The following is a 20,258-nucleotide window of genomic DNA, read 5'->3' as shown; positions in this document are numbered from 1 at the left end:
GTAATGTTACCAGTGACAACCCTACATCATCTGTACCCTGCTCTCTCCCCTGCAGCAGAAATTCAGCCTGAGATACTGCCATGGGCTTAGGCTGCTGCTGTCTCCTGCAGAAGGAGTTTGCCCACCCTGGCTTCAGGCACTGTGGCTTTGTGGATCCCTACAACATGCTGCTGTAGCGGGGGGTTCTCCACTTGGCTGCATTCATGCTGGGGACATGTCAGGCATCGCCTCATCCCACTTCCTTGAAGAACTGCTTCCCATGGATAATGAGCTTTTCTCCTTGGGTGCTGTCTCAGAGAGTCATTCACCTTTGTCACCTCTCCAATTTGCTCTTAAAAATCAACAAAAGGCTCCCCACAGGTCTGGACCAATTCTTTCTTCCTTCTTTCAGAGACACCAGGGTTTTGGATCAATCTAGATCCAAGTCCACACAAGACCCAGGCAGAGATTTGAAACCATTGCAGTTTTGGAGAGGCCAGTGAAGGACTCTCCAGTCTCTTTCTTGTTATGTTAACAATGGCAAAACACCGCAGAGACAGCAGCTGAAATTCAAGTGCTATTTAAACAAAAGAATATGTAGGGTATAGTTCATACAATGCGAGTTCAGACAAGGAAACTCAGAACAGCCAGGAAGCTCAATGTGAACCAGATTTTAAAAACAAAAACAAAACCCCCAAAGCCCTTCCTCAAGGAAGCCCTTGCCGAATTCTTTCCCCTACTGAGGCGTCCAACATCACGCCTCATACTAAAGCCTTTGCTTTTCACTCCAAGAAAGGAGTTGGAGGAAAAAAAGGAAAATAAAAGCAGCACATTATGGAACAGAGCCTGGCTTACAGCCAGGGCTGGGGGGAAAGCAGCACAGAAACCCTCTGGTTTAGCAGCATATTTTACTCCTGCTCTATGGCAGAACAATCTTTTGCAAAGCCGCAGCTGTTTGAACCCACAGTGCTGCAGAGGCTCAGCTTCCTTAAGGCGAATCAGTCAATTGGTTCAACAGTGTATTTAAAATCCCCCCGAGTCTACCTTTAAATCACATTTATATTCCTCTACCCAAAGGTAATAGTTTCTACCTGCATTTTGCTTCATCTCTGTAGAAAAACAAGCTATTTAGCAGCCACATTAATAATCTGCGGCAATCTGGTTGTCATTTCCCTGATGGAAAATTTCACACTGCTGCCCAGCAGCCGCAACGTGGTGAGTTCTGCGAGCACCTCACACCGTGCTGCCTCCCTCCCACTGCACCTAGAGCCAGAAGAACAGCAGGAGTTGGTTTTGGATGGGGTGGGGTGGGGAGGAAATACAGAATTACAACCAGTCAGGTGTACCTACAGCTCAGGCATGTGAGGGAACCACGTGGAAACAACCAGGTGTTGAGTGAGAAAGTCAGTCAGCTCATGTCAGAAGGAGCCTAGAGGAAACCCAGCTCTTGAAGCCCCAGCCATGTGATGGTAAAATGTGTGTTGACAATTTACTGTGGAAGGTGGCCTATGGAAAAGAGCTTTAGGTGGAAGAGGAGGTTCATCCAGCAGCCCTGGCTATGGGTGCTCAGTCTGGCCAGGTTGACTGATGGGTGAATACAAATAAAGAGCAAGAGGTGGAGGCCAGCGTTTTTAACACACTCCCAACTGCCACTCATTTGTATGTGCCTTCAGAGAACCACTGTCATCTTAAATATCCCAACCAGGCCTACTCTGGTTGCCATGTCTGTTAAACAAGAGACTGAAAGACTTTTTCAGGTCCTCCAAGCTGCCTGTCCCAAGGTGAGATGTCAAATCTCCAGAGGAGCAAACTTTTCTCCCTGGCTGTTATGAGGAGCTCAGCTCACCAGCTCCTGTTTTGAAGTCCAGGATGGTCTGGTGGTCGCAGAGATGCTGAATCCCACCCAGCATTGCTGGGGGCAGATGGGTAGGCAGAAGCCTCTTCCTTCTTGAGTAACCTCCAGCCTGTCCTTCCTCTCAGAGAGGAGCAGCCCCTCTGCCAAGGGGCCGCTAAACAACACAAGGTTTTGACGTGACACCTTAAAATAGGCCCTTAAAATATTTACCCTAATATAGCCCACTGTGCCCAGGGCAGCATGTGGAAAGCCCAAGAGGTAAATACTGTCTAAATAAGCAGAGAGCTTAATATAGAAAGTCATGAAGTCAAGTACTCTTCAAGCGCTCTCACATCTTTGCAAACATCAGTCAGTAAAGATAAATTTGACATGGTTGATCACTCACACTTTTAGGAAAGGCTCTTCTAAATGAAAAAAAAAACATGTTTCAGTGTTTATAATCTCTGCAGGAAGGCCTGGTCCAGCATTTTGCCCCTCTAATTCCTGCTCTCATAACTGTCAGATTATGAAATTGCCAACACTAAGCCTTACAAGCTTACAAAGAAACACCTCTCTGTTCTTTGCCGCCACTTCGAGAAGATGAACTAATAAAAACAAGCTCTGCTATTATCTCCAAATGCCTGGGAGAAAGGAATCTGGAACAGTAGTAGCTTCAAAATACCATTAAAGAAAGCAACCACCCACAGTGTCTGGAGTCCCCCCACGCTTATCAGCTCCCTTCACCCTTGTTACCCGAAAACCACGCAAAAATCTGCCTCTTGTCATCCCGATGTTTGCTGGGACTCAGCACTGGCCAGGGCAGAAACCAGAAAGCTTCTGCCCCACTTTTCCCAAGGCAAAGAATTAAGGAGTTGTGTTTCACTTAGAGTGTTTGATGATGGGAGCTTGCTCAGCCACCCATCCCCAGGGGGTGGTCCCCCTTGATGGGAGCCCACACCAGCATCTCCCAAAAATGCTCCTGGTAAAGAGCAACAAGCTTTGACAATCTGCCCCTTGGGCAGTCCCAGCAAAGACACCGTGGATCTGCTTTCACCCTTCAGCCAAGGGAGGAATAAAAGTGTTTATCAGTTTTTGTGAACCCAGCTTCTTTGGGATAATCTTCCCAAGATTATTAAATAAAGGTAGAATCACTCAAGCTTCCCTGCAGAGCTCCCGCCAAGGGCAGCAAATGAAGGTAAAACCAGCAGGAGTGCATCACTGTTTATTGTGTACTGAAAACAACATCTAGCCAGCTAAACTGCATCAGGGCATCAGGGAGAAGGTGCTGGCTGGAAGGGACACATTGAGCACACCACGTCTCCCTGGCACTCGGTCACTGAGGCATTAATGCCACAGGCTGACAGGGGAATTGGGAGTTGATCCACAGCCACCACTGCTTCCACCAGGAGCTGGGGGAGAAACACCTCTTCTTGCAACTCAGCAAACATGAAACATGCCAGGAAGGGAGAGAACTGGAGTCATGACTTGAGATGCAACGAGCTTCTCAGCCAAGACGGGTGCTGGGAGCACAGAGCTCTGACATCCCGGGAGAAACAACGTGCTGAGAGCCCTCAAGAATGGGAGGGGTTTATAACAAGGTTTTGCAGCATCCCTGCATCCCCACTGATAAACTCTTCACCCAAAGGAAGAGTGCACCTGAAGCCCCAAGACACACGCTTGAGGCAGGATCAAGGGCACCATGCCAGGTGGGCCCCAGCAGCACCCACAAAACTCATGTGAGGCCACAGCATGCAAAGCCTCTGAAAGCAGAGTTCTTGTCATGACACATCATGGAGGTGGTTCAAGAGGAACAGGGCAACTCCTTTTCTTAAAGACTATATATAGGGAAAGCTCTGCTAGGTGACAAGCAGTGAGAGGCTGCAGCACAGGCACTCTCTTGCCTGCAAGGACTCAGATAATTGAGCGAAGGAATAGCCAGTGATGAGTCTATTTTGGACTCATCATGCTGCTGCTGGAGCATTCACCGAGGAGGAAAAGCCATTTTTTAACTCCTCTCCAAGGAGTGCAAACTCAATAGAGTTCCCTGCCTGCAGCTGTATTGACCCCAGAGCCCACAGCTGCTGGCAGCACCTCAAGCGCTGCCAGGCTCACAGTGACCTGTGGAAAAGGGCTGCTTCATCTCCTTGGTTCCCTCACCACAGACCCCAGCACCACCTGCTGCTGCCCAGGGAACAGTGGTTTCATGCTGCTGACCATCCGTGGTAGGGCTAGGACACAGGAGCTCACATAACCAGGTACCAGTCAAGGTGATTGCTGCAACCTGGAAGCAAGGCTCAGAGGAACAAGCCTGCCTTATTCCATTCTGGGACCCTTCCCAGAGCATTTTCATGCCTCTCACCCCAAACCATCCCACCAGCAGCTGGATTTGGACCCATAACTCCACCTGCAACCCCTCTGCACCAGGAGCTGCCAGGACAGCACTCACCTGCTCGTGGTACTCAATCCCCATGCTGAGTGTGTTAATGAGAATGGCCACCATGATCCCACGGCCGAAATATTTGCTGTCCACAATCTTCTGGAAAGTCTCACACACCACGTGCCAGAAGGCCAGCACCAGATGGGCTCTCTTGGCCCGGGCTCTGCCACTTTGTGGGTCCCGCTGGTCGCTGTAGTGGACATCCTGTGTGAACTCGTAGACCCCCTCGCTGTCCGAGTCGGCCGTCTCATTGTCCGACAGCTCGGCCTCGCCCGCCAGCGCCGCGAGGCAGTACGGGCAGCTCTCGGGGCTGCAGGAGCCACCTTCCAGCTTGGTGCAGGGGCTGGAGATCTTGCAAGAGCTTTGACAGGGACCTGAAATGCCAGCAGAGCAGGGAAAGGGAAGCTCATCAGCTGGGACTGAGGGCTGCAGGAAGCAACCCCCGTTCACTGTTAGCACCAAGCCTTTGCCTCTGACATGACAAGCATTTCCTAACGGGAAAAGGGCTTCTGCTGGGTTAAAACCTGGGCTCCCCAAGTGCCTTCTCTCTGTTTATGAAGCTCTCTTTGCTGCCTCCAGACAGATACCACCCCAGCCATGGACCCTAAGGGCACCTCATTACATCTCTAGCCATTACAGGAAGGAGGAAGCAATCGGTTCCCCCAGTCCTGGCAGGCTCACGGCTGTAATTATTGGGAGGACTGTTAGCAGCCTTCTTTCCTGTTCCCTTTGCTGATGCTCCAAAATGACAAGCTTCCCTCTCCACACGTTGGCCTCAGTGGCAGCTGCCAGGTGTATCCTGGGTGAAATACCAGCAGGATATTCCCCAAAATTCCCACCAGCTGGCTGTGAGGAGAAGGGCAATGTGTGCACCTGACTCCTGCATGGCAGCACCCAGCAGTGAGAGTGCAAACCCTGTGCTAAACCAACTCAGAGCCCAGTTCTGTGCGTTCAGTCTCTGGGCAGTGCTGGCCTGGGGGCAGGATTTGGTCTCTTCCCTGCACAGCTCCTGGCTGGAAAGGTCAATGCCATTGCAGTGGCGTGGAAAAGGCACTGACTGCCTGGGAAAGCTTGGCCAGAAACACTTCTTGGAGGCTGAGAGTGTTTGGACTAGCCTGGCCTGAACTCCCAAACTTCAGGATGTGGAGGGGAAAAGAAAAATATCTTCACTTTCTTGAAGTGAAGATGTGAAATCCCTGATCCAAGAAAGATGCATTCAGTGTCTGACTCTTACAGGCTTCCTGAGCAAATCACAGATTTTTAATACTCAGCATCTGAGATTGCCCTTGAGCACTCACACAAAGCAGACACTCAATCTCCATGAGCCTTGTGTCCCACGGGAGCAGAGCTACACAGTACTCAGGCATGTGATAGGACCCAGATCTGGAAGGTGTCCATCCACAAGCTCCAGCTGATTTTGGGAGTACAGGATTTGGGAAGTGCTCTCTGTAAATGGTTTAGGAGCAGAGGGAAATAATGGAATTTTGTCCTAACATTTAATCTAAGCCCATCTCTGCAAAGTTTAAAGATATTCCTTTCTTCCTGTCACTACATGTCCTTGTCAAAGTCCCTCTCCACCTCTCTTGGACTCTTCTAATCTACAAGATGGGGATTGCAAAGAAAATGGATTCACTGACAATCCTCATATGTCTTGGATTATTGTAGATATGAAGTCTGGGAGTTGAAACCTCCCACCTAAATTTGGCTTATAGAATTAGGTAGGTCGTAAGATTCCTATTCATCTCACCTGGAAAGCCATCGCCTTTCTCTGTAACATGGACTGAAAAGAACCCTGCAAAAATTCAGAGAGAGAAGAAAATTAGGACAAAAATTGTATTTCTGGAAAGCAGCCCCAGATGTAGATCCAAGCCCAGCTCACCTGTGCTCTGTGTCTCCAGCAGCTTGTGCATGGTGCTGTAAGACCCGGGCGGGATGTTGAGGCTGGTCAAGGTGCTGCTCCCAGCACCCACTGCCGCCTCCCCCAGGTTCTTCTCTTTCAGCATCTCCTGGGAGGTGCTGGAGTGCACTGTGGGGTACACCTTGCTGCCCACTATGTTCTTGGGGATCCCTTCTGGGCTTGGCAAGCCGAGGCTCGGCTGTGTCAGGGATGACCGGCAGCGCACCGGCTCAAAGTGACAGTCGGCATGGTAGATGCTGTGCACGGACTCGGTGTTGCTGGGTGAGGCACTGGGGGCCCCCAGGGAATTGGGTGCCGAGGGAGGGAGCATCAGCCGGTTAGTCCCATTGTGGAGTGAGCTGGTCTCCACATCACTGATCTCCGGGCTGGCACGGGGTGCTCGCAGGTTCCCATTGCCCAGGTGGTAGTGGTGGTGGTGGTGGTGATGGTGGTGGATGAGGTGGTGCACAGAGGATCTCTTCCTGCTCCGGCGCTTCCTGGTGTGCTGCTCGGCCCTCGCCTTGCTCGTGGGGCTGCTGAGGAAGCCCATCCTCACGCCTGCTGCCTTGTAGGCCTTCACCAGCTGCTTGCTGCCTTTCCGGGCAATGTAAACCAGGTACTTGAGGAGCTCATCATAGCAGCTCCCTGGCTCTGAGAAACTGGCAAGGGTGCTGGCGTTGGACAGGTAGCGCACACGCTGCTCCTTCATTAGCTGGCTCTCACGCTGCTTCGTCTCAGAGAACTGCGTCGCTATCACCACCAGGCACAGGTTGATCATGAAGAAGGAGCCCACCTAAGGGGACAGGGGACATCAGCCACCTCAGGGTGGCTGTGGCACCCCACAACCTGCTGGGGACAAAGAGTGGCAAACCCCAGCCAACCCCACTCCCTTTGTCACCCAGCAGGGACCGCTGGCTGGGCTGACTCACCCCCCAAGCTCCCGTCCCAGGGACTCCCACGCCAGCCCTACACGGAGGACGTCAGAGATCAAAGATGAGGGAAGATTATTTTGACAAAAATCTCTTGCTCTTTTAAGATGGTGTTTTTCTCTCTCCACAGACAGCAGTTGTAATTATCACAATTAGTGACATTATGATGAATGCACTGCGCCTTCCTGATAGGAGCGTTTTTCTGCCAGTGTGTGGGCAGCTTGCGAGCAGATCCCTTTCCCCTGCTAATGGGATTTGCGGGTGACTGTTACGCAAGGGCATCAGCAGCCTGTACCCACAGCTTGGAGATTTTCTTTCCAACCAGGGTTTCATGAGGTTCTGCCTTCTGCAGAGCCCAGCCTGGGTCACAGGGAATTACTGACGTGCTAACGGGCTATCACAAACTGCTAATGCTACTTGCATGGCATCTGGAAAAGTACTGCTTGCTCTTCCTCTTTGTCATCTTGGGGAGGCTGAGAGCAAGGGTTTGTTTCTCTTTTGGGAAAGCTAACAGAAAAAAACCAGCACCATGGACTAAACAACCGTCTACTTTCTCGTCAGGGTTTGAGTCCTGGTTTGATGAGGAGCAGAAATCCCCACAATGACCTAACTGACAATGTGCAGCTATTTTTCTGGACTTAGACTAATTGTGTAGCAAGACAAGAACTCATCTCACTTAGCTACATCTGAGTGAGGCACCTAATGATCCTTTAGAGTCAAGAGAGAAATAGGCGCATCAAGTCTGCAATGCATCTAATTTATTTTGGATGTCTACCTTCAGAGGAGATGAATCACCCCTTTAAAGCACCTATTTTTCTCCCTTGACGATAAAGGGAGTCTAGACAACGAGCTCAGCCAGTCACTGTAGACAATTCTGCTTGCATAGATGAAGCCCATCATGGAGCCCACCCCACAGAAACTCTTTGTTGGCTCCTTTGTGGGTGGTCTCAGATGATGCTCTGAAGTGTGGGTGGGCTGTGGGCAGTAATCTCTTCCCTCCTTTCTTAACGTGCTCTCTGAAGTTTGGGACTGTTTTCCTGGAATATCCCCATGCCACAAAGGACCCAGCCAGATGGGTTCTTTAATGTGAGGGAATTTTTGGGCAGCCTCTTCCCTTTCTGGCACTCAAAAACTGGCCAGGTGAAATTTGCCTACTTTAAAACTTAAATTCAAGGTGGTAAGCAAGAGAGAGAAGCTTGGAGCACAAGGAGAGAAGTAGTAGAAGCAGCAGCAACAAGACAAGTGTATCTACCACCTCTTGAGCACATCTCTTTCCTTCCTCATGTTTGCAGCTAAATGCAGCTGCAGCACAATTCCATAGGGAAGCTGAGTTTCTCCCAGCAGGCTGGTTGCTACTTCAGCTTTTATATTCACTGTATATTCCTCTGCCCTGTTCCTCTGGGTGACTCCACTCTGCTCTCTCCAAATGCCAGGAGGACTCCCTCTGCTCCCCTAAGGCTACTCACAATGATCAGGAGGATGAAGTAGATGAAGTTGTAGAAGGAGTGTGCATCCATGACAAAGTACATGATGTCCACCCAGCCTTCCAGCGTGATGACCTGGTGGAGACAGGAAGGGAAAGCAAACTTCTGAAGGCTCAGTTACAACAAAGTGCACAGGCAATGTTTTTTTCCAGCTGGGTCATATCTGACACCCCACAGTAGGTCCTGGTGCAGTACAAGATGCTGAGCAACCAACTCCTGCTCCTCCCAATGCCAACAGCCACGTTACCAGCTGCCCAGGCTGAATCTAGCCCTTTTCCATCCAGACTTAAGGGCCACTAGTGCATCTTGCAGAAAGAAGAGCAGCCTCTAGGCTCTGCCCCACACCAACATCATCAAACTGCACACCCACAGGGTTTTGTCCATGCATGTGAGGTGGATTCATTCTCAAAACAGGCATCATATTGTATCCCCAACACTTTGAGCACTTGTGCACTACTATGTAGGTGCTCACCAGTACACAACAGCCCGCAGGAGTGCAATTACACAGCCCCTGGGAACATTTTGGGGGTAGGGCCTGCTGTTTGCCCACCTTCTGGCAATTGGCAGCCAGGGCTCACCTGAAATATTGCAATCCAGGCGTAGCCAATGTTATCAAAGTTGATGGCTCCCTTGAAGGGGTTGTGCTCCCCAGCAGAGCAGTTGGTGTAGTACTGGTTCCAGTTCACACAGGATGTGTTGGTGGTGTCATTGTAGGAATAATAATCCAGAGTGCACTCCAGACCCTCTTCCCTCCGTGTTGGGATACTCCGACAGTAGCGCATCCCATTCTCCCGGGGCTGGGAGCAGATGAAGGGATTTTCATCTTCATTCTCTGTCTGGTAGTACCGCTCCAAATCCACTGTGTAGGGGCTGAAAGAGTCCAGACAAGGCTGGGGTTTGCACACCGATTACAAGCAATCTGGCAAAGAGACAGCAGTAACAGCGTAGAAGGCTGACATCTGCTTTTCTGGATCTTAAAGCTATTTTTTTAAAGAAGGAATCCCCTTGGACTTACTGCAGCTCCACAGGGTGAGCTGATGTCCTTAACTGGGTTTTGAGAAACTGAGGCAGTGCACTCAGCCCCTTGGCAATCCCTTTGATGGCATTATTAAAAGTTACTCCCTCTGGAAGCACTCTGGCTATGACTTTAGGAGACTAAGAGAAGGATTCAGCATGACAGGGCTTCTCTGAGCTGTCTTTGCTGCAGTAAGATGGAAATCAGTCCATCTAAGCTCCTGCATGTCCTTCTGAGATGCTGAGAATCGTTTAGGGAGACTCTATGTACAAGGACCTCCCAAGATTCCTAAAAATCAGAGACAGGGACTTCATCTGCATTTCACCGTGTCAGTTCAGCCCACAGGCAAGCTCTAAATTTCCTCTGAGGGTGGTCTTACCACAGCAAACCAGGCAAAAGTACTCTTCAGGGAGATGAAACAACCCATGGTCAGTCAGAAACTGACTCCTTGCTCTGCACACACTATCTCCTTAATGCTGCCAGGACTCCCACTAAAGCTTGCAAAGATATTTTTAAGCCTAGTTCAGCCTGGTTAATTCCTGCAGAATTGCCTGTAATACCCTTCAAAGCCTATCTAAAGCCCTGGAATTCTGGCTCAATTAAACAGCACCCAAACCTGTTGCTCTATTGGATTTACTCAGTGGTGAGGCTGGCCCCCTGCTCTGCTGACATTTACTTAACAGGGACATGTCCTGGTAATGACACTTCCAGCTACCCTTTGAGGGCATGACCTGCAAGAGGGGTGGGAATCGATTAGGAGGTGCGTGGGAGAGGTTGGAAGGTGCCTCGTGCCAGCCTGTCCACAGAGCAGCAGCAGCGTGGTCCTGCTGGGTACAGAGAAGAGGCTTTGGGCTTGCAGGATTCCTCCATCCAGGTGTGAACACAGCCAGATCCCTGGGGAGTCAGCAATCCACTGAAAGGTGACCAGTGTGGCAGAATTGACAGAGCCATCAAGGGTTTGCAGTCACCTGCCTTTCTCCAAGCATTTGATGGGATGGAGGTGGTGGAAAAAAGCAGGTAGGTGGAACAGGCATGGAAACCCTGAAAGAGGCTCTTAGCTATCAGATATTTCAACCACTGTCCAAACAGTGCTACATCAGGCCAGAAAACTGATCTCAACAATTCTTTTAGCCTTAAAATTCAGGGATCTGTAAAAATTAAGACTTTGGGATAGGCACTATCTCTTGCTCTGAGGCTGAAAATCATCTAGCATCAAAAATGCACAGTAGTTCCATTAGCTTTTCCTGGGCTTTAGGTGGGACCACAAAAGTTGTGGCAATAAACACCACCAGCCACTGGAGGGGATTTAGACCACACAGAAAAGGTCACACCTTAATGATATGCTGAATTCAGAAATCCTGAACTCCCATTCCCAGAGGGGTTTTTTGGAGGCTTTTAGCAATCAGAGAGGTTCCCAAGTGCCAGCTGAGAGTTAAGGACAGACTGCAAACGCAAATGGCAAATTGTCACAGCTCGCTCTGTACCCGCTGCGTGTGCCCAAGCAGGAGTGATGGAGTGGTGGCATTTAGGAGCAGGAAGCATTTACAGAAGAGAAGGGCTTTTTTACAGAGGGGATCCTGGAGGGACAGCCTCCCTCAGGCTGGGGAGACACTGGTGTTGCCCACACAGACTCACATGCTGAAGTTCTCAGGGAGGAAGCAGCGGTTCCTGAGCAAACCTGCCCACAGCTGGACTCCCACAATGCCGAAGATGAAGAAGACGAAGAAGCAGAGGAGGAGGACATTCCCCAGCATGGGCAGCGTGTCCAAAAGCAGTGTCACCAGGATGCGCATACCTGAGGCGAAGGGGAAAGGTTTATGTTGAATTTTTTTGCTCCAGCCATGTCCTCCTGACTTCTTCCTTTCCACTGATACTTTTACACCTGTATTTCCTTCTATTATTTTCCTCCTATCCTTATCACCCACATGTGGCTTGTGAACAGTCACATCTTCCCATCCCCTTTAGCTTCCCCTCAAAGCCCCTGGAACAACCCCTTTCATTCATGCCTGGCTCCTGGACACCAGACCTACCTTCCCTGCTCCTCAAGTCCTCCTCTCCAAAGTTTTCTAGTAATTGTTTCCTTTCTTTCCTCAGATTAAATTCTGATGTTCTCTTTTGCTCAATCATATTTCTTTCTCCACCCAGTATATTTCAAAATTCCCTTCCCTCCCTATTTCCCCTCATCTACCCTAAATGCCCTCTCTTCCTTAAAATACAGGACTCTCTCTGGCAGTTAATTCTCACAAGTTCAGGAACAGCTAGTTCTGTAACACGGACAAATTGATAGTGACTTCAACTTGACATTTACACACAAAAAATTTATTTCATCTGACATCTGTGTAATATTCTGCTCATCTCTCACTCTCTTTCTTTCCCCATGTTCTGCACTCTCTCACTTGCTTATATTGGCTTTTATCTAAAGAAAGCTTTACTGTTGCACCCTTTACTTTGATACTTCAGGAAGACTTTTTTCTCTTATCCTGATGCTGTCACCTCCTCTCTCAGGGTTTTTCTTCTACTCCTTTACCAGGAACAACCACCTTGCATCAACTCCTAATTAACTAAAATTACTTTCTGTGGTTATTGCATTGATCATCAAACAAAGCTCATTTTTTATTTTTCCTACCTTGTATTTCTATCCCACTGTAACTACATTGCAGAGAAGACAAGATAAATTACCCAGGATTTCAAAACACATTAAGTGAATTACATCCCCAGTTAGACAGTGGTGGATAAATTCAGCTGTCCACCAGTTCAGCAGTGGGGATAAAAAAAAAAAAAAAAAGGGAAAAAAAAAAAAAAGAAAAAAAAAACAACCAATGCAAACAGGATTCTGAAGCTTCTGTAATGATTGAAACATCAGCAGCACAGCCAGATTAAGTTCGAGAGTCAGGAGCAGGAAAATAAATAGATTCCAGGCACTTCCAGCATCAGCACAGAGAACTGAAGCTGATTAGTTCTCATCAATGCATTGGGCCAGTTCAGATAGGGGAGTGCAGACTTGGATTTAATTTGGCTAAAACAGTGCTGGATTTGATGACCAGGATTGTTGGACCAGGAAAAGGATGCTTCTGGTGCAGTGGTGCTTATAGTTACCATACCTGATCCATCCAACATCTGAGAGAGACCGTGCTCAGTGTCTCCCATGGAGCACTGGGATGTGCCCAGCATGGAGCTGTGGAAGGGTTTGTGACAGCCAGTGCCATGTGGGGCTGGGCTGCCGTGCAGCAGCAGGCAATGCCACCCACTGCTGCTTAAAGCAGGGCTGGGACCCTTGTCCCTGACCTGATACACCAGGACTGAAGAGTCACTGCCCATCCCACCCAGGTCTGCTTTGGAGATGCTGGGGGTTTGGGCTGTAAGGACCAGCTCTGGGGTCTCCAGCACCCCCCAGGGGGCTATCTCCAGGCACAACAAGACTTCCTCACCCCAGTTTCTCCAGGGAAGGATGGAGTATCCCAGGGAGGGTGGGAGCAGCATGGCTCAGACCCCACTGCCTGTACTGCCTGGCAAAGGCTGTTGGCTCAGTCAATCCTGCAGCCCTTTAGCAGCCTCCTCAGACCCTCTCCAGATGAGAAAGGAAGGTGTCTGAAGACAGTCCTGGATAACTTATTGACTCATCTCTGATGCCACAGGTGTCAATAGGAGCCCAGACAGTGGTGGTAGGACCCAGCACTGCCAGGCTTGGGCAAACATCTGAGCTGTGATGTAAGATCAAAGCATCTGGGTTTGCCCTCCCATCTTTGGGGCATGGATGCAGACAGCTGGCCCCAAGAGTGAGGAATAAGATCTGACTTACTGGGGACCCTGTTAATGGCCCTGAGTGGCCGCAGGACTCGAACGGTGCGGACGGCTGAGAAGCTGACATTCTGCAGGTCCAGGGAATACTCCAGCATCCTGAGAAAGACACAACACCACGGAGAAGTGTCACGGACCCAGTGGAGAAATGTTAGATTATCAAACATTATAGAGCAAACATTAAATGCCAACCACTCACAGAGGGACTTGTTACCGCATCTCTCCCATCAGGAAAGTTTGCCCGAGGAATTAATTAAGGCTTGTTTGCGTGTCAGGATAAAGTCAATGAGGGAGAATGTGATACACCAGCTCAAACAGCCACAGATCTCACTCTCTCCCTCTCTCTCTTTCTGCTGCTTTGGTTACTGTTTTTGCACAGGGCCAGGCAGAAGCTTCTGAAAGGCCCTGCACACTCCTGAGAGGAAATTTCCAGGCATAGCCCTGCTTTTATCAATTTTATGGATACTGTAATGAATCTGAGTTTGTTATGCTGAGCACCATCACAGTCCTGAAAGGAAAAACATCTCCTGGTGCAGACCCTTCTGTGGGACACGGGAGATGATCAGCACAGGACACTGGGCTCTGCTGTCTCTGCTCAGCAGACACCCTTGGCAGGTGGGACCAAAACTGGTGACACTTGCAGATAAAAAATGGGGCCAACAGGGACCTAGGAACCTCCCAGTTCTCCCACTGTCTGACAGGGTTATTCCCCAGCTCAGGACATAAAGGAGCAACATTCACAAGACTTAGTCTCAGGATGCACCTGGATGGCTGCAAGTCCCTGGGTGCCCCAGCACCTCTCATTCTTCTCATGGCACCTTTGCTCAAGCACGACAGAGTCATCAGTCACAGTACCTCCAGGACTTTGCTCTCTGGCCATGGGAAGATCCAAGAGCTCTGGCCAGAATATTCTTGAAGAGGCAGAGCCAGGCAAAGGTAAGAAAGACAACCCTGAGGCTCCCTGGACAGTCAGGCTTCCACTACCACAGGCAACCACAGCATATTGATCTCTTCCAAAAATTTCATCTCCAAACAAGATGGGTGGTTCCCTCCCTCCAGCTCTAATGGCTAGAAGCCTAACTTCCAGCCTGAGTTTATTCAGGACAAGCTCATATCCATTTGTTCTTACAGGAGCACTGTCTTTAACGTAGCTTCTCTAGCTGTTATTTATCCCTGGTGTTAACTCACCCATGTATTTACAGAGGACAAAGCACATCTTCTCTCAGGCTTGATTTTGCAAATTAAACACATCAACTTCTTCCAGCTCCATCTCTGCTTCTCAGTCACAATCTTCCTCCACACTTAGGTTCAGATCTGAATTAATCTCACCTGATTAGGCATCACGTTTCTGGAGGAGGTTTTGGTCCTTGCACCAAGGCATCAGTGCTGTCCCTTTCTTCCCTGCTAGAAATCCCGCAGGATCCATCCATGCTGTGTTAGGTTTGCCATGGCTGAAGCACACTGGAGGCTTCTGTTCTTGCTGTGATCAGCCAAACCCACCCTCCTCCCTCCTAGCCCCCAGCAGGTGAGGGGTGTCCCAGGGTTGAGAAGGCTCCCCTCCCAGCCCCCATATAAACAACCCCATGTTCAATGCAGTGAGGCTTTACCTGGTAAAAGTAGAGCAGTGAGGCTCTAATAAGAATGATGATGATGATGATCAAACCATATCTAAGTTTAAAATAACCTCAAAATATTCCTCTCTGCTTAGCTGACCCCCCCAGCACTGGGACAGTCCCAGGAGATGGAGGTTGGACATGCACATATGGATACTAAGTATTTGTTCTCAGCCCCTGGCCAGAAAGGAATGCAGTGTATTCACAAAATCCCACCTGACCTGGGAGTAGAAAACCAGTTCCTTTCTCAGTGCACAGGACTCCCTGCATTGGGCAGGATTTGGCTAAGGTGAAGAGAGGGGCAGTGGTTTCCCTGGCTTTCATTGCTGTCAAGTTTCACTCGCTGTTCAAAAAGATTTCAGTGTGGTTGGCAATATTCAGGTAAAAAGCCCATATCAAACATACAGCTTTTCTTTCATCCATTATTAAAACAGAGGCTGCCAGCAAAATTCAGAGCAGCACGTGGTTAAATGCAACAAGACAAATCATTTTCTTTTTAATGACAGCTCCAGACACACTTCCAGAGATGTGAGTGCTTGTAAGCTGCAAAGGATGTGCTGTAAAATGCATTTTGATTTCATTTATTAAAGAACAATTATAATGCCAAACTTAAAGGAACATGCTGAACAACAGCCCAGAGGCTTAAGCAAACACTTGAACACCAAGACCAAGAGCAAGAAGGTGGTCTCCTGCCTATGCTGCTGGGCACTGCTGCCAGAACTGGTGTTACAGCACTGCCAAGCTCAGCCCCAGACACAGAATACAGGGTCCACACCTTGCTGGTAACCAACAGCTCAAGTGCCTTGAGAGATCTCAGTGTTAGAGAAAAGGATGTCAGTAAAGCTCAGTCACTAAAGAGCAAGTCCAGTGAGAACACCATCAGTCCCCAGCTCTAAGGTCACTTCCCAAGGCAAGAGGAAACATGGGAAGAATCAATCCACATCCCTGGCAAGGCAAGATGCTCAGGGAGAGCAAATGTCAGGATGTCACCAGCTGGTGAGGTGACAGCTACATTTACCAGCACATATAGCATTTATGCATTGGAAATCTGCAGTGTAAAAGGCTCCTGATGAAGCTTCAATTCAAATGTCATCTCTGCTCAGAGGGGAAGGCACGATGCCTGTCAGCACCACTGCCACCAACCTGGTGCCCAGCCAAGTTAAAGGCTCAGAGAGAAACTCAGCATTAAATAGGATGGATTCACAGCTCGTCAGGGTGATTAGCAACCCCCGATCACTGGAGTTATTCAGAAGGAAAGCAGAAATATTTAGGACTTTCTAAGAATAAAAGTAGAGCATCTGCAAAGCCAGACATACAACGGGCTGCTAGTGGGAGGCAGAGAGGGAGCTGATGCAAACCTTTGGCAAATGCTTCTCCAAGCAGGAAAACTCCCAGAGCTCAGCTGACAGGCAATAAGGATGGCTCAAGATGGACCAGGCAGGAGAAATTAATTCCTATTCCACCTGGAGACAGTGAGTCGGAGCATGCTGGAGTTTCTCTCGTGTGAAACCCAACACACTGGGAAGGATTGCCTGAATGCAATGCCAGGCAGCAACCCTGAGGCAAAGGGCTTTCAAAAGTGATGCTCAGGGCATCACAGAAAGGGTTCAGGGGGCTCTGCTTACCCAGAGAGCCCCTAACAGAGCACAGAAATTCCAGAGAAGTCCTTCCCACACCTAGCCAGCATTGCATCTCTGAAGCACCCTGCTCTCAGCTCTGACTCTGCTCCCATCTCCAGGACAAATCCTGCTCAGGAAGTAGAAGATGTTGTGAAAACCCAGCAGAGTCACACAGAGAGTTTCTGCCGAGGCCGTTTTCCAAGGAAAGCTTGAACTCTCCCCTTTCACAGCTGGGTGCTGGGGGTACTGCACAACCAGGGGATGTGACCAAGGTCGCACAAGAAATCGGTGGCAAAGCAGCAGTGGCTGCAGGCAGGGCCACCCCCGAGAGCTGCCCACCCCCTACACACTCAGAGCCCTGCACTGCTGGGGAGAGATAGGCTGAGATTTATCCAGCGTTAAAAAGCTTCCAAAACTGGGCATATAGACACCCTTTATCTACAAAGCACAGCCATCAGTGGTTGATATTAAGCCATCGGTGCTGGAAAAGACAAGGGGAAATTATTTAGGTGGTGTATCTTCAGCAAGCTGGAATGAAATTTCCCCCAGCTCTCGCCAGCTTGGCTGTGCTCTGCTTTCCCTCAGCGGCTGCGTTTGGAGCCTTGCGAGTCTCACCGCATTCGTGGGTGTTGCTTAATTTTAAAAATACTCATTTCAATCAAGCTGAACAGAAGAAAAAGAATAGCACACAGAGAGCATGAACCCTGCAGCCTGCTGGATCTGGCTGAACCATGTGTCCCAGCCAGGACACTTGACTAATGAGGCTTTTGAAGCAGCAGCAAGTTCAGCTGAAGAACTGAAAGAAACGAAAGAATTACCTTTTTAAAAGTCCTAAAACTTAAAAAAACTTCCAGGCTTTTCACAGGTGGATTTGAGTCAGCTCAGCTGTGAGGGAAACTGCTGAGGGCTTTCTTTTACCCAGCAGGTTTCTGTGAGTCAGGGATGCAGCTTGTTCAGGATGCTTTGCTCCAAAGGTTGTGGGAAGGCAGCACGGAGCATCCACAGCCAATGGACTTCATCTGTGCTCAGGTCTTGGCTACCCTTTATCCACCCAAAAGTAACTTAAAACATTAAATTGCACAGCTCAGCCCCAGATATCAAAGTCCTGGGTTTTGAGGTTCATGATGACGACTACTGGCTTGATGTGCTGGCACTTCTTCTCAGAGCACAGAGCACCTAATTTGGGATTAATCAGGACACAGCAAGGCCACGGAGGAGGCTCCCAGTTTCCAGGACACTCATATACATCCTGGAAAGCCTAGGAGAGGGCCAGGCTCCTGGGAGAAGGCTTGGTGCAGCGTTCCCTGTGGCCCAGAGGGGCTGTGACAGCGGCTGCACATTGGGTAATTGTGTGTGCAAATCAGCCTCTTGCATGGGCAATTACCCCCCAGTGCTCGCCCGGGGTGCCCAGGCAGCACACAGGGCACTGCTGCCACGTCCTCGTGTGCTGCTCCTCAGGTCAGACTGCTCAACAGAGGCAGAGGGAATGAAAAAGCAACATTCACCCTGCTTCCCTGTTAGTTTTGTTTTTAAGGGATGAAGAGACTAATATATGGGGAAAATCAGCCTTTGCAGTGGGAGGCTGCAGCAGGGGCTCCTGTAGGCAGTCCCACACCAGCGCTTTCTTCCCTGTGTCTGACCCAGGGAGCTGACACAGCCCCTTGATCAGCCTTGTACAACTAAAACGCCCTTCAGAGGAGCCCTGCCTGCCTGTGGAGCAATCTGGGGCTGTGGGATGAAGGCAACACGCTGGAAGCTTCACCAAGAGCACCCAGCAGGAATCTTGCTCTGGCTGCTTCAGCCATGGGATCACAACTCCCTGCAGAGACCCAACCAGCACCATAGCTCTCCTTCCAGTTTCTGAGCTAAAGAGCTTTTCAGACCCCATCCAGATTTAGATGGAGCAGGGATGGAGTGGGGGCTATGTCATCCCTTTCTCTCCTGTCACCCATGAACACAAGGCGGCTTCCTGCAGCCTATTTCATCCCTGAAATTCAGTGCTCAAAACCAGGAGGGAGAAAGACATCCTTAAGGTTGTTTATGAAGGCTTCAGTGGAGCTGACTGTTTAATACAGCCTTCCACAGAGAGAGAAAAAATATCATAACAAACATTAGAAATGTTCAGGAAGCAAAGAGAGAAAAAAGTGGTGTCTGTTCCTGAATTAAGCAGCCTGCCAACCACCTCCAGCCCCAACTCCTCTTCAATCGTAAGCAAAATATTCCAGAAGTGTTTAACTTTCCTACAAAGTCTTTGAAGAGGCTTGTTACCATTACAATGAGCAAAGCACAAACAGGGCTCCTCAGTCTTGGCCAAACAACTGACTGAGCCTGGAGTAACCACAGACCCACACAGCTCAAAGAGGGGATGATGCACAGCCCTGCTCGGTGGGGAGCAGAATGTGGGCACAGGAAGGCAGAGAGGAATCCCATGAGCTCTGACAGCTCCAAATTATCCCCTGGTGTAAAGCTCTCTCACAGGAAAACAGTAAACCATTAGGGATTTTTGTTGTTTTGGGGTTAGAATCATAGAATAGAATAATAACATCTCCTGAGCTGGAAGGGAACCACAAAGATCAAAGTCTAGCTCCTGGCCCTGCACAGGATAACTCCAAAATCTCACCATGGGATTTTTTGATGAGGATAGCTTAAAGCCCATTTCGATCTACGTGGATGCAGAGGTCATGGAAGTCCTTATCTGAACGAAGCCAGAACAAGCTGTGTTCCTGCAAGCTGCTGGGACTGCAGCAAGTGTGGGGCTAGGGCTCCAGCTGAGCAGAAGGGAGACCTCAGTCTGTGGCTACCCTCTTCCCACAGACTGAGCAGAGAAGGTGCTCCTGTGCCCTGCCAGGAAGACAGATGCTGGGTTCTACAGCAACCAGGGAGACACCAAGTCAGGGCACATCTCCATCCCACAGCTCTGGCCTGCCAGCCCAAGCCCCAGTCAGCATTAAACCAAAACCACTTCTGCATATTTTGGGATGCAAACAAGCATCCATCTTCAGTACATCTGTGTCTTATGCTGGGAGAGATCAGAATGACACCGAATCATCTTTAGAGGGCAAGAGCTGCTTGCAATGCCTGTTAACTTTCAAAGAGTTCTCTCGCAAGCAAACTCCCCAAATGCCCTCCTCTAAAAATAATGCAACATAATTATGCCATTCATCACTTTTTTCCCCTCCCCTTTCCCCCCACACAGCTCTGTAACCTCCAGCCAAAGCCGTGTTTCCCTAAGCAGAGTTTTGATAATACAGCACTATTCTCATCTCCGGCAAGTTTTACTGTAATTACAGAGATGTGTTGCAGACATTACACACTCTATAATTAGCACTAATTGCATTACATTGTCACAAAGAAGTCATTTACACTCCATGAGTTCATGAGATTGGTCTGGACAGTTTAACAGAGATGAGAAGCACTTAATGGCATCCCACAGAAGTGGCCAGCAGGAGCAAGGACAGCATCCAAGAGGCTCTCCCAGAACTCCAAAAGGGAGGGAGATTTGGAGCAAAAATGCACAAAAAGGCTTCTCTACAATGATAACCTCTGTCAGATCTAGGAAGTTCTCAGAGAATGGGGAAGATGAAATGCTATAAATTGGGACTTTTTTTTTTTTTGGGGGGGGGGGGGGGGGGCAGTGTGGGGTGAAGCCTGTT

General features: G+C 49.3%; 1 protein-coding gene across 1 annotated transcript in view; it reads right to left on the bottom strand.

Annotated features, from left to right (window-relative positions):
• The window catches only part of CACNA1G (calcium voltage-gated channel subunit alpha1 G), a 142,252-nt gene that overhangs the window by 73,788 nt on the left and 48,206 nt on the right, over positions 1-20,258 (bottom strand). The window contains exons 4-10 of the mRNA XM_041486583.1: positions 13,375-13,472; positions 11,211-11,370; positions 9,139-9,430; positions 8,543-8,635; positions 6,130-6,940; positions 5,998-6,042; positions 4,260-4,624 (exon numbers count right to left, since the gene is read on the bottom strand). Of these exons, the coding sequence (XP_041342517.1) occupies positions 4,260-4,624; positions 5,998-6,042; positions 6,130-6,940; positions 8,543-8,635; positions 9,139-9,430; positions 11,211-11,370; positions 13,375-13,472 (1,864 nt within the window). The remainder of the gene's footprint in view (positions 1-4,259; positions 4,625-5,997; positions 6,043-6,129; positions 6,941-8,542; positions 8,636-9,138; positions 9,431-11,210; positions 11,371-13,374; positions 13,473-20,258) is intronic.

The sequence above is a fragment of the Pyrgilauda ruficollis genome, unplaced genomic scaffold, assembly GCF_017590135.1.
Source record: "Pyrgilauda ruficollis isolate IOZ18807 unplaced genomic scaffold, ASM1759013v1 scaffold77, whole genome shotgun sequence".
Lineage (NCBI taxonomy): Eukaryota > Metazoa > Chordata > Aves > Passeriformes > Passeridae > Pyrgilauda > Pyrgilauda ruficollis.
The sequence above is the reverse complement of the archived record's forward strand: the minus strand, read 5'-3'. Positions and strand labels throughout refer to the sequence as shown.